At 37.0% G+C, this 13,973-nt stretch overlaps 1 protein-coding gene across 1 annotated transcript in view; it reads left to right on the forward strand.

The window, feature by feature from the left end:
- Positions 1–13,973, forward strand: part of SLC26A7 (solute carrier family 26 member 7) — a 182,103-nt gene that overhangs the window by 115,968 nt on the left and 52,162 nt on the right. The window contains exons 9-11 of the mRNA XM_007457342.1: positions 1,302–1,415; positions 9,678–9,755; positions 10,936–11,031. Coding sequence (XP_007457404.1) covers positions 1,302–1,415; positions 9,678–9,755; positions 10,936–11,031 — 288 coding nt within the window. The remainder of the gene's footprint in view (positions 1–1,301; positions 1,416–9,677; positions 9,756–10,935; positions 11,032–13,973) is intronic.

Raw genomic sequence — 13,973 nt, forward strand, 5'->3', positions numbered from 1 at the left:
CCAAGGCTTACAAGGCCATACCTGACCTTGTCACCATCCCTTTTCCTCTATGCTCACATATTTCTTTTATAGTTCTAGCCACACTTACTGCCTTGTTTTTCCTTGAGTTCACTAGTCATGTTTCTAGCTCAGGACATTTGTACTTGCTGTCCCCGTTTCCAGGAATTTTGTACCCTCAGGTAGCTGCATGCCTCCTTTATTAAAATGTTCCCTTCTCAGGGCATCCTTCCTTGGTAAGCTAAAATCCTAAATTCCAAAATTTTCCACTCCCTTCTCTGCTTTACTTTCCATATTCATCTTGTTTATTGTCAGCATTCCCTCACTAGAACTCCAGTCTGTGAGGGTAGGGATTTTTGTCTGTATTATTTACTGGCAACAGCAGAAGCAGAAAAACATTAGGAGGCTTTTGCAATAATCCAAATGACACTTGATGACTTGGACCAGGATGTAGCAGTGAAGGAGATGAGAAACGGACAAATTCTGCATTGGATGTGGACACAATCTGGGAAAAGGGGTAGTCAAGACTATCTCTAAAGCTTTTGGCCCAAGCAACTGGAGCTTGAGACAGGGAAGGATGTGGGAGAACCGGGGTGGGAATATATAGAGCATAGCCTGAGTAGGTAAGTTTGAGATACCTGTTAACCATCCAAATGAAAATGCTGAGTGGCAGGTTGGCTATGTCAGTCTGAAATTCAGAAGAGTGGTCTAGACTGGAGATATAAATTTGGGGGCTGTCAACATGTATTTGGGTAGCTAAGATTAGAGAGGGAAGTGGTCCAATATCTGTGATTGGTTAGATCAGAAGGAACCACAAAGGAGACTGAGAAGTGGTGGCCAGGGAGGTAGGAGAAAACCAGGAGGGTGAGAGGTCGTAGAAGGAGCCTTTAAGGAGGAGGAAGTGAGCAACTGTGTCAAATGTTAATTTTAGGCCTGGTAGGGTAGGAATTAACCATTGGATTTAGCACTGTGGAGGTCATCGGTGGAGAGGTGGGAACAAAACCTTGATTCTAATGACCCTAAAGAGGAGAAATTGGCAACAGATACAATAAATACCTTGTACTTCCCTATAAGGTTGCTATTGTTATAAGGATTAAACAATGAAGTGCTTAGAACAGTTTCTGGCTCATTGTAAGCACTCAATAAATGTTAGCTATTCTTAAAATAATGGTTAAATTACGACCATTGGAGAGAACATAAATAGAATACAGAATAAGTCTCATTCCATGATAAGTTTTACCTGTGGTCTCTAAAAGTTGATTGTGATTAGGAAATGATATATTCTCCTATTATCGTTCCTGTAGGAACTTTTGGCCCATGGCCTCAGCAATGTGATTCCTTCATTTTTCTTCTGCATACCAAGTGCTGCTGCCATGGGAAGGACCGCTGTCCTATATAGCACGGGAGCAAAGACACAGGTAACTTTATTTTCAGCAGGGACAAAAGAACTGACGGGCCTTTACTCTCCTTGGAGAGTGGGAAGAATGAGCTTCTCTCTAAAGTCCTGAGAATATGTTTACGTCTTCAATTTCTTAAAACTAGTATCAAGGAATTCTATCTCTTCTCTTTCTTAGGAAAGATCCTTGAGAAGCTGAATGATTCAACGAGCAGACAAAAAAATCCTGTTTTAATGGTAGCTTTATTGTTGTCAATCTTTGAACAAATGCTCCCTCTAGTGGTGTCTCTGATTGTACTTTTTGCTAATCTAACCAGTCAATTTGAAATTTAAAAATTTTCGTTCACTTCCTTTAAATAAAATGAAAACAATTGTAGGAAAAATCAGTCCTTGACAATGACATTCCTGTCTATAGAGATGTACATGTATGTAAATGAATAATATGATGTCTGTGCACATTTTGGTTTAAATAAACAATTATGTATTTTTAGGAACTCAAATCAATTTGACATTTGAGAACCTTTTATATACTAGTTATTATGCTTGGTACTGATAAGATGTCGATGGTAGTAATAAAGATGTTTCTGTGATGATGATGATGGTGGTGGTGTTGGTGGAAGCATATATCAAGTTATATGCATGTCATACATTTTACATAAATGAACTCATTTAATGTTTTAGGTACCTCTATGAAGGAGGTGTAATTATTATGCTATGTTTCCACATGAGAAAGTTGAGGAAAAGAGGGTTAAACTAACTTATCCAAGTCACAGAGCTTGTAAGTGACAGAGCTGGGATTTGAACCCAGATAGATCTACTCCAAATCTTGCATTCTTAATTACTGTTCTATACAAGAAAATTCATGTATATGTTAATTTAATAAATTAACATTAACAGCTAACCATTATAAAACAATTCACATTTATTTTAAATTGGAGTTGAATGAGAATTTATAAAACATTTTATGTGATAATTTAAACATTTATTAGGAGTTTACCTTATATTAAGTCCTTTCAGGGGTTGTAGAAGAGTAAATTTGAAAAGGATATGGTTCTTGACATTGGGGCCAAGTGGCCAGAGAAAGATGGGTAAATGAACATTAAAATATTGTGTAAAATTAACGAATAAAATTTGATGAACGTACCATGGAGCAGAGGGGAAGCAGCAACAAATTCTGAATCTATAATAATTTGACATATTATTGCCACAAGTCATCATCAAAGATGTGTAATTCTCATTCAACATTGTTTTACATGGCAATTTGATTTTTACACAGTTTGTGATTTAAAGCATAAGTTCATCATGTGTATTGGCATAAACATTTTTGCAAACTCTCACATACTTGTAACCTAAATTTGAATGTTTAATACATAGTGTGCTCAAGTATCATTCCTTACTCTGGAGACTCTTCTATCTATAAAATTCCACGATTCTATAGTGGTTTCCACCTAGTTTCTTACAAGGATGAGTGTGTTAGATTTCCTCTCATCATTTCTGCATGGTATTCAATTCATCAGACTTCAGAAGAAACAAAAGTTATCTAAAAAAATACTAGTTCAGGGAAACAAAGCTTGGCAGCACAGTATTTTCATGCTGTTCTGTTTGTTGAGATTGTCACTAGTCTGCTCAACAATTCCCATTAAATTGCACAGAGAAGGAATCTGATTTAATGTGCATACCCAAATCGAGGATGCTTTCCCATGGTAGTCATTTTGGCATTACAACTATTAAGTTTACATGGGGATAACTGACATGATTTGAAGAAGGCACTGGGCAAGCCAAGTCTTAAAAGTTTTGTTCTAAATAGGCTGTAAAACCAGTTTTCTATGTGACAATACTTCACAAAGAAATCCCTTAAATAGCTCAGTCTCTCATGGGTACTAGACTTATACCCAGTAAGTTAATCTAGAAGAATTAAAACCCTTCAACTTTTAGGCTAATAATAGCCAATCAAAGTAGCAGTGGGAACCACCTTGCATTTGTCAATTATTTCACCAACTGACTCTTTCTTGTTCAGAAACACTATTAGTATTTCTGTAGAAAGATATCTTTTAAAATACAAATATGATCTTGTTACTTCCTCCTAGAGCCCATAAAAGGTTTTACATAGGTCTTAGAATTCAGACCTTTATGATACCAAAACTGAGTGCTTCCCCCTACAGCCTCATCTCGGACTCTTCTCCACCTCAGTCTCAGCTCACCAGTCACAGCTCCTCCTTCTTCGTGGGCTCCAGTGTCTGTTCCTTTTGTCTCTGTGGCTGCCTCCTCTAAGTTAACTCCTCCCATCCTTCAGATCTCACTGACACTTTTGGGTCAACTGTGTTCTTTTCTTCAGAGACTTTAGCTCTGTGGGACATTAAGTGTTCATCAGTGTGATTATATGATTGATGTCTGCCTTCTGCTCTTGACTTCAGCTCCTAGACTGCTTTGGTTCACCATATTCTCAGTGTCCAGCCCAAGACTTAACACATAGTAGGTGTTCAATAACTATGTGTGGAAATAATTAATGAAAAACGGCAGGGCTTCCCTGGTGGCGCAGTGGTTGAGAGTCCACCTGCCAATGCAGGGGACACGGGTTCGTGCCCCAGTCTGGGAAGATCCCACATGCCGCGGAGTGGCTGGGTCCATGAGCCATGGCCGCTGAGCCTGTGAGTCCGGAGCCTATGTTCTGCAACGGGAGAGGTCACAGCAGTGAGAGGCCCGCGTACCACACACACACACACACACACACACACACACACACACACACACAAAGAATTACTGAAAAATGAAAGTATCTGATAATTATAAAACTAGTCAATTTTGCTGATACTTTTACCAAGTCCAAGCTTGCTCTGCTCACCACATGACAGGCCAATAAATTGGGAGACGAGGTGTTGAGGCAAGGAATAGCGACTTAATTCAGAAACATTGGCATCTGAGAAGATGACAGACTAATGGAAATATTCAATTTCTCAGATCTTTCTCTTGGTCTGGAATTTGACCAGTATTTGGGAGACATTTCATGACCAAATTTTGTCCCACAGCACTGGGAGGCTCATCCCAGATGAGGCAAAAATTCTTGTTGATATGGCACTCCAGGTGCTAATTTCTGGATTAGGCCCTGTTGATAATTAAAGATTCTCTGAATCCTCTGTCTTTCTAGTCTATTGTGATCCAAGAAATGTTTTCCCTTATTGCTTCTTCCCACACTTAGAATCACACTATTACAATTATTCTATAAGAGTCATAAATGTGATCTATTTCCTCAAGATGTTTAGCCATCATCAATTTTGTTGGAGGCCTGATTACACACTGTAAGAGACAGCAATCTTATAAAATAGACAGGATATAAGTAATGCAGGTAGTAACATTGACAAAGTCATAGTGCAGCAGGAAGACACAAAGCATAAACAATTTGGAAACAAAGAATAAGCAAAAACAATGCTTAGTATAACTGGTTGTAATCCAGTTACAATAAACCATCAAGTCCACAGGAGAGCCAGCTGGAGAAGCCAAATTCAGGCAGGATCAGGTAGAGGGAAAAAGATTAATGTTTCATCTTTGTTTACAAGGGTATACTTTATCAACTTGTTGTAGGTCATAACATAAGAGAAAAGGTTTTTCTGGAAAACAAAGGTTAGGGCTAGTATATTTTCCAAAGTCATATAGTTATAACATACTCATCAGTTCATTCAGTCCCATGTAATTAATTCCTGTTGATCTGGATGAAGTAATCAGTTCATCCAGATTTGTCATTTGTTACTCAGTCTAGTGGTATTATTTAAAGGCTATCAGAAACATATTTGTTAAAAAAAATTTCCTTTTTATGAGCCTTCTTGAAGATGTAGCAGTTTTGCAAATCATCACCTAAGCTGCCTATGAATGACAAAAGTCTTAAAATGGCAAGGATAAAGATGTGATTAGAATTCTTCTTGGCAAAGAAGCTTATCCAAGTTGTTGTGAAATACAGCATTTTAAGATAACAACTAAAAGTATAGTATTATACCAGAACATATGCAAATTTCAGAAACTTTGTATAATTTTTAGAAAATCTATTTTAATAACATTTATTCATACCATATAATCTGAGGAGGCTTATTGCTCATTTGACAATGCTTTCCATGTAATTTAGCATACCAACCAATTCTAGTCAGTTTTATATATATATATAAAATATTTATTTTCTTCTGAGGTGCCTTAGGGTCACAGTTCCCTAGCCCCCCAAAAAGGAAGAAAATCCCAATGAATGCTTCGCTGCAGGCAAAACCAATGCAGTAGGGAAGTATACCCTGGTGTTGTCACACACGAGTCCTGTTATCAAATCAGTCTCTCAGGGTCACATTTCCTCAGCCACAAAAAAAGGAAGATTCCGAACCAATACCCCATCAGTCCAAAAGGGAAGAACCCCAACCAATGCCCCATCAAAGATAAAGCTGTATGAATGACCAAGGCGAGTTCAAAAGGGAAAATCCCAATCAATGCTCCACCACGGGTGAAACATGTGCAATAAGGAAGGCTTTCTGGGGCCCTCTGAAGCATCACAAAGCTAGCTGAAGTCAAAAGAACTTTAATTAGAATTTGATAGGAAATTCATCCAAAATATCAAAAAGCTTTTTCTTAAAAAGCATTTGGTCAGATAGAATATTTAAGAACAAATACAGCTCAGTTAAGGGCAAGATAGTTCACACAATATGTTATCAAAAGCAGCATTCTAAGTAAACTTGTTCTCTTAGCAGAGAGGAGACAAGTCTGATCCTGCACCAGTCTACTTTTAATAACAAAATCCATTTACCCAATTAAGTTTAATATAATCTCAGTCTGACCATGCATAAAACTCCTTTTTACTCAAAACATATGTCCCACTTTCCTATTATACAGTGAAAGATTTTATTATTTTTAGTAGCTTTAATTACATATTTAAATTAGAGTCCCCAACTCTTAAAAACCTTAATTTTTAGTGAAAACCAAGTGGCAAGTAATAGTTACCCAAATCTGGAGACACTATTTTAGATAATTTTCAGAACATAATTATTCCTATAACATTTACCTGAAAGCTCTTATCTCATTTACATTTAAAGTTTCATCCTATCAAGTTATTTTCCTTGCAACAGATGTAATAAGGTCTTATTTCATTCCTAGGTACAATAAAGTATTATGCCTAATATTAATGACTCTAAAGACATGTCTATATTAATTAGATCAACAAACTTAAGCCACCTTCAATACCAGATATCAGTTTAATGTTGAATATTTTCTAGATCACATGAACCCCAAATTCCTTCTGGCCAGTTTTATATTCCTGAGTATTTATATAAGTGATTAATTTTTTTAAAAGAGCAAAACTAAACAGACAAATCACACAGAGAAACATACACACACACACACACACACACACACACACACACACTCACAAAAGAGAAAAAAACAAAAAAGGAAGAGAGCAACCAAACCAATAAACAAACTCATAAATGAAAAGAAACACTAAAAACTAAATTAAGATAAACATAAAACCAAAAATAAGTCAAACACAGAAATTAAACCCCAAGTCCACAGTTGCCCCCAAAGTCCACAGTCTCGATTTTGGGAACACTTGTTGTCTATTCAGGAATTCCATAGATGCAGGGTTTACCAAGCCAATTGTGGGGATGTAATCTGCTGCTCCTGAGGCTGCACAGAGAGATTTCCCTTTCTCTTCTTTTGTCGCACGGCTCCTGCAGTTCAGCTTTGGTTTTGGCCCTGCCTCTGCATGTAGGCTGCCCTCAGGTGTCTCTTCCCCACCCAGACAAGACAAGGTTAAAGCAGAGGCTGATTAGGGCTCTCTTGCTCACTCTGGCCGAGGAGAGGGAGGGGTATGCTAGTCACAATTGTGATGTGGGGAATGCCTGCGGTGGCAGAGGCCAGTGTAAAGTTGCAACAGCCTGAGGTGTGCTGTGTGTTCTCCCAGGGAAGTTGGCACTGGATCATGGTACCCTGGCAGTGGTGTGCTGACAGGCTCCCAGGAAGGTGTAGGTAGTGACCTTCACTTGCACACAGGACTCTTGGTGGCAGCGGCAGCAGCATTAGCAATCCGTGCCTGCCTTTGGGTCTGAGATGATAGCTGCGGCTTGCGCCCATCTCTCGAGCTCACTTAGGCGGTGCTCTGACGTCTGTGGGCACAGGAAGCCCCTCTCCTTGTGCACCCCAAAACAATGGTCTCTTGCCTCTCCAGCAGGTCCAGACTCTTCCAAGACTCGCTCCTGGCTAGCTGTGGTGTACTAGCCCCTTTCAGGCTGTCTTCACGCATCCAACACCAATCCTCTCCCTGGGGTCTGACCTGCAAAGACCAAGCCTCAGCCCCAGCCCCCACCCACTGGTTGGCACCGATCCTCTGTGTGGGAATCTCTCCACTTTGCCCTCCACACCCTGTTGTGCTCTCCTCTGACACCCTGAAGCTCCCCCTTCCCGGCCAGTGAAGGGGTTTTCTAGTGTGTGGAAACTTTTCCTGCTTCACAGCTTCCTCCCAGAGGTGCAGGTCCCATCCTGGTTCCTTTGTCTCTCTCTCTTTTTTTTTTTTTTTCTTTTTTCTTTTGCCCTACCCAGGTAAGTGAGGATATTCTTGCCTTTTTGGAAGTTTGAGGTCTTCTGCCAGTGTTCAGTAGGTGTTCTATAGGAGTTGTTCCACATGTAGATGTATTTTTAATGTATTTGTGGGGAGGAAGGTGATCTCCACATCTTAATCCTCCACCATCTTTGAAAGTCCTCCTCATGCCATTGTCTTTTGATATGAAGTGCACCTTAGTGGTTGGTGTCTTCTTCTTTCCACATAAACATGGATATACTGAGTCACACGGGTATCTGAATGAATCCTTTAATCTGCCTTCTGACAACTAGCTCTCTCCAGTCTAGTGGGGTTACAGGCATAATATTTTGTTATTTAAAAATTATTATCATGTAAAATCACCAGTATCTCCTAAATAATCAGTTTAGTGACAGTTTTGTGTACTATAACTTCTTTCATGGACAATCTTTAGTTCTCTGATTACTTATTTCCCACAGAAGGACTTTCCCCCCTTTGTATGCTGGAGAGTGCTATAGATGAGCTCCACTAAATACGGAAGGAACTTGTATCAAGCTTCTTTCATTTAGTTTAATGGTTTTGAGTTTCATCCATGCTGTTGCATGTATCAATAGTCTGTTCTTTTTTATTGTTGAGCAGTATTCTATTGTATGGATGTCCCAAAACTTATCTATTCACCAATTGGTGGACAATTCAGTTATTTACAGTTTTTGGTATTTATGAATAAAACTGCTATAAATATTTATATGTAAGTATTTTCATAGGTGTATGTTTTCCTTTCTCTTAGGTATTTCTGGGTCATATGTAACTCCATAAGAAGCTGCCAAACTGGTTTTGAAGTGGCTGTACCATATTGAATTACCACTAGTAGTGTCTGAGAACTCTAGTTGCTCTGAGTCCTTGCCAGCCCTTGCTATTGATTATTTGTTTATATATTTATTTTTAGCCACTCTAATAGGCTTTATTTCCTTTGATCTTTCTATAAAGATATTTTAGGTATCGTTTTGGTCCTGTGAAAGCCCTCTTTCCTCTTGTTAGGCTTACAGTTCAGCTAAATGTTTCTATTAAGACATGAGCATTTGCTTATGTGAAATTTGTTCTCCATTAAGTGGAGCATAGCTAGGAGTGAGCTGTTTTGAATTACCTTTTGTCAGCAAGTTGAGTTGGTTAGAACACAATACTAATGACTTTTCAGGATTAATAAAATTAAGTCTGTTTCACTGCAGAGAAAAGTCTGTTTCCTTAATCCCATATAACTGTTTCATATTAACAAAGGACTCCAACAAAGAGAGTAAAGGCTTCTGTGGAAATTTGTCATCAGCACAGAAAAACCCTAAGCTGCACATTCAGTTATTACCCAAACAACTAGGAAACAACTAGAAGGGGGTCCAGGCTGAACAACTATAGGCTAAAGGACTTTTAGCTGAAATGTCATTTTCACTATTAAACAAACAAACAAACAAAAAAGCCATGCTGTGATGTGTGATAAAAGTTGATGGTGTCCTATTTCTTTGTTTAGAATTGCTTTTTTGTCATTGCTGACTTAATTTGATGGCACCAGTTGTCAGCTGTCACATTTGGGTTCTTTCAGCTACAAAATATAGATGACAGTCTATTTAATTTAAGAATCATATGCCAGCATTTTGTTTCTTCTTATCAAGAAGAACAAAGAATTATCTTTTTCCCCCTATAACTTTGGAATAATAAAGTTCAAGCTTTCTTTTTTGTCTGTCTTGTATATTACAGGTGGCTTGTCTAATATCTTGCATTTTCATCCTGATAGTCATCTATGCAATAGGACCCTTGCTTTACTGGCTGCCTATGGTAAGTAGTGCTTTTTATTATTTACTTCTTAACTTTACTTTTAATGAAAATCATTGTATTTTAAAAATTTCTTTGAAGAACAAACTTAATGATCCTAAATCTGAAACCTTATGTGACATAAGTAATGGCTGAATGGAGGAAAGGTAGGAAAAGCCCACATTTGATGGGGAAGGTATGGGAGGGTACTATGGCTGTTTTCTAATTCTTAGGCTTTTGTATAAAAATGACATCGTGGGATTAGATTTATTCTGTATTAATTTGGAAGGTGGAACTAGGCAATCTCTGTTATAAGAAGTACATGCCATTCTTTTTTTCTTTTTCTTTTTGGCTGTGCCATGTGGCATGCTGGACCTTAGTTTACTGACCAGGGATTGAACCTGAACCCCCTGCAGTGGAAGCACAGAGTCTTAACCACTGGACCACCAGGGAAATCTGTTATAAGAAGTAGATTTTGGAAGAATTTTATAAAATTTGTACTCTTAGAAAATACATGCTGGGCAAGAGAGTAGGCAACAAAATGCATCTTGCCACCCTTGATGCATGGTTATACAAAGTGACTCAGAATATTAGTACACGTGTTTACCTTGCTTTGCAGAAGCCTGGGGCACTAAAGTGATGTGAGTAAGATCCTGGTCTTCAGAGATCCAGAGACAGTGTCAGTCTTTTCTTGTTCTAATTCTTCATTCATGTAATAAGAATAAATCACTTTCATGAGAGGATCTCCCAATAACCAAGTTCACTTTTCAAGAGTTATAAATATTTTCAGGTGAAACCAGAAAATTGATACTCAAGACAATTATAAAGAAATATATTATATAAATATTTAATTTTTGCAACAAACAGATTTCAAACAAATGGCAGTGAATAATTATTATAAAGTTAAGAGGACATTCAGCCTTATAACATTCACCCTTATAATTCACTACTTTTCTTTTTCTTTCTTCCTTTTTTTAGAATGCCATAACACATACCCTGTGATTTTCTAGAATTGCTATTATATTCCTAAAGTACAATAATAGGTCAGTCCTAAACAAAATGAATATTACTTCAGTCTTCTAAATGGTTATTGCTTTTCTTTAGTAAGTACTTCAAAGACAAAGACATAAAAATACCATGATTCTTTTAAATTTAGATTAAAATCTTTATCTTGCATCTTCATCAACTTATTTCTTATTTGTAGTGTGTTCTTGCAAGTATTATTGTCGTGGGACTGAAGGGAATGCTAATACAGTTTCGGGATTTAAAAAAATATTGGAATGTGGATAAAATTGATTGGGTAAGTAGAAATTTGATCTAAAATTACTATCTTTGGCTTAAATACATGTTACAAAATAAGCTTTAATAGTTCCATTTGCAAAAAATAGTTTTAGCCATTTGAGACTTACATTTTACAAGCTATCTTTTTTCAAACTCAATAAAAATATTAAAATGTAAAATGTCTTTATAAGAAACAGAAATGGAATTCTGTCAAATTTTGATTGATGTGTTTAAGAACTTTTAAAGAAATGCTAGCTAACTTGAGTGGTTTGGGGATTCTCAGTTTCCATTATGAATTGATTCTGGAAGTGAAGTTCATCAAAGAATAGCTAGTAGAAATGTGACTATTTATAACATATATGAAAAGCCAGCATTAATTGCTAAGGAATGTATGCTGCATTAATATAGGGTAAACATATTAATAGTGACCATATTCATTCTAAATACAAAGAGTCTCATGAATTGTGTTTTAAATGGGTTACATTGAGAGGAGCATTATGTTAATAGGATATTGCTAGGAACAGATTAAATTATATTGAACAATGATAAAATATGAATTTTACTAACATAAATGTTTAATATACTTGTTCTAGAGAAATGTATCTATGCAAGAGCATCCAAAATTCTCTCCCTCTCCTATATGGGTGAATTATTTCATGAGTAGCCTCTGTTTAGCTCTATTATGGCATTCACCATATTGAAAGGCAATTATTTATGTATTCTCCCTCCTTCAGAGCCTTTGATCTGAGACACTTTGGGGGATTACTTATGCTGGCACGTACTTTAATAATACTCCTCTTAAAAAGAGTCATGTACCACAATGTTCATTGCAGCACTATTTACAGTAGCCAGGACATGGAAGCAACCTAAATCTCTATCGACAGATGAATGGATAAAGAAGATGTGACACATATATACAATGGAATATTACTCATCCATAAAAAGAAATGAAATTGAGTTATTTGTAGTGAGGTGGATGGACCTAGAGTCTGTCATACAGAGTGAAGTAAGTCAGAAAGAGAAAAATAAATACTGTATGATAACACACATATATGGAATCTAAAAAAAAAAAAGAAAAAAAGAAAAAAAGGTTTTGATGAACCTAGGGACAGGACAGGAATAAAGATGCAGACATAGAGAATAGACTTGAGGACATGGGGAGGGGGAAAGGTAAGCTGGAACGAAGTGCGAGAGGAACATTGACATATATACACTACCAAATATAAAATAAATAGTTAGTGGGAAGGAGCTGCATAACACAGAGGGATCATCTCTGTGGTTTGTGACCACCTAGAGGGGTGGGATAGGGAGGGTGGGAGGGAGACGCAAGAGGGAGGGGATATGGGGAGATATATGTATACATATAGCTGATTCACTTTGTTATACAGCAGAAACTAACACAACATTGTAAAGCGATTATACTCCAATAAAGATGTTAAAAAAAGATAATATTCCTCTTAAGTCTCAATATTACTGAGCTTCTACCAAGGTACAATAGTGGGTGCCATGTGGAATTCAGAGATGAATAAAGAAGTACTTACCTTCTTTAGACACTAATATTTGTGCAGGATGCAGGCACAGAAACAGTAACTATTATATGACACAAGATACAACGTGACCTGGAAGCAAAAGAAAAAACTTAGAAAAATAGAGGCTGGAACATTTAATTTGGACTGGATTAATACAGAAGACTTACAGCAGAGCTGATATATGAAGTGAGACTTGAAGGAACAGTATTTTGTAGGCAGTCCAAGAGACCAAATTAACTAAGCTGTTGGAGGATAATGACTTTTTTAAGTTGATATATGTGAGGTGGCACATGGAAACAGAAAAATGAGAAGATATAAACTTATTTAACAAGCTACTGAAAACCCCATGATAAAGGTATTTCTAAGGAACTCATTAATCATGTAATGGGGAGCACATTACCATAATGGAAGGGGAGAGGTGTTAGGGAAGGCTTTTTCCAGAAAATGATGGATAGAACATATAGCATGAAGGTGAGAGTAGTAACAGATGGGGTTGGAAAAGTTAAGAAAGGGTTGGACTGAGAGAGCCTGCTTACATCCTGCAAAGATTAGACTTCATCATGAAGGCAGTGAGGCATCACTGAAAGGAGAAATAGGAATAAGATTTATGTATTAGAAAGGTCATGTGAGTAATTTGAGTAAGATGGATCTATCTGTTGAAGTATGCAACAATTGGAAGCACTCCTTTAATAATTCAGGCAAATAAATGAGGAAGGCCTGGACCACAACTAACACTTGAGATTCAAGAGGAAGGAATAGAGTTGAAAAATACTGAAGCAGTTTCATTAGTTATCCCTCATCACCAATTCATCACATGAAGTGCATCAGTCTGGAGTGGCTCCTAAGTTTTCATTAGGAACATCACTGGAGGAAAATGATGTCATTCATTGAATTATAGAATATGGAAGCTTATTTAAATGCATTTGGTGGTTACCTTTAGTCTTTAAAAAAATACAGTTTCGCATTCCTGAGTTATTTATTTCAGTTCCTCTAGTTGTATTTTGTATGTTATCACAAAGCAGTTTTCCAAGAAGGGCTCATGTGTTTTATATTCCCAGAACTACTTCATGGCGAAAACATGTTTTCTTTTTATACTAGAAGGAAGTTTTTGGCTGAGTCTAAAATGCTTTTCCCCCAGGCTTTTTAAGCTTGAATTATCTTCAGACATTGAGGGATAAGGCAGAGAAATCACAGGTCAGCATAATTTTTTACTATTTAATGTGAGCTTATTTTTCTAAAGGGATGCTCAGTGAGTTTCTTTCTTGCTCATAAAGTTTGGTAATATTGTCAGAATATTTCTTGTGGTTGAACAGTTAGTATCAAATTTCTAAGAGTGACATATCCTTGTGATCTTGGAATCAAGAATTACATACAAAATTTTTCTTCTAATATGTCTTTGGATATTTTTTCAAATATATATGTTCTGTTCTCT

Source organism: Lipotes vexillifer, unplaced genomic scaffold (assembly GCF_000442215.2).
Source record: "Lipotes vexillifer unplaced genomic scaffold, Lipotes_vexillifer_v1.1 scaffold174, whole genome shotgun sequence".
Classification (NCBI taxonomy): domain Eukaryota; kingdom Metazoa; phylum Chordata; class Mammalia; order Artiodactyla; family Lipotidae; genus Lipotes; species Lipotes vexillifer.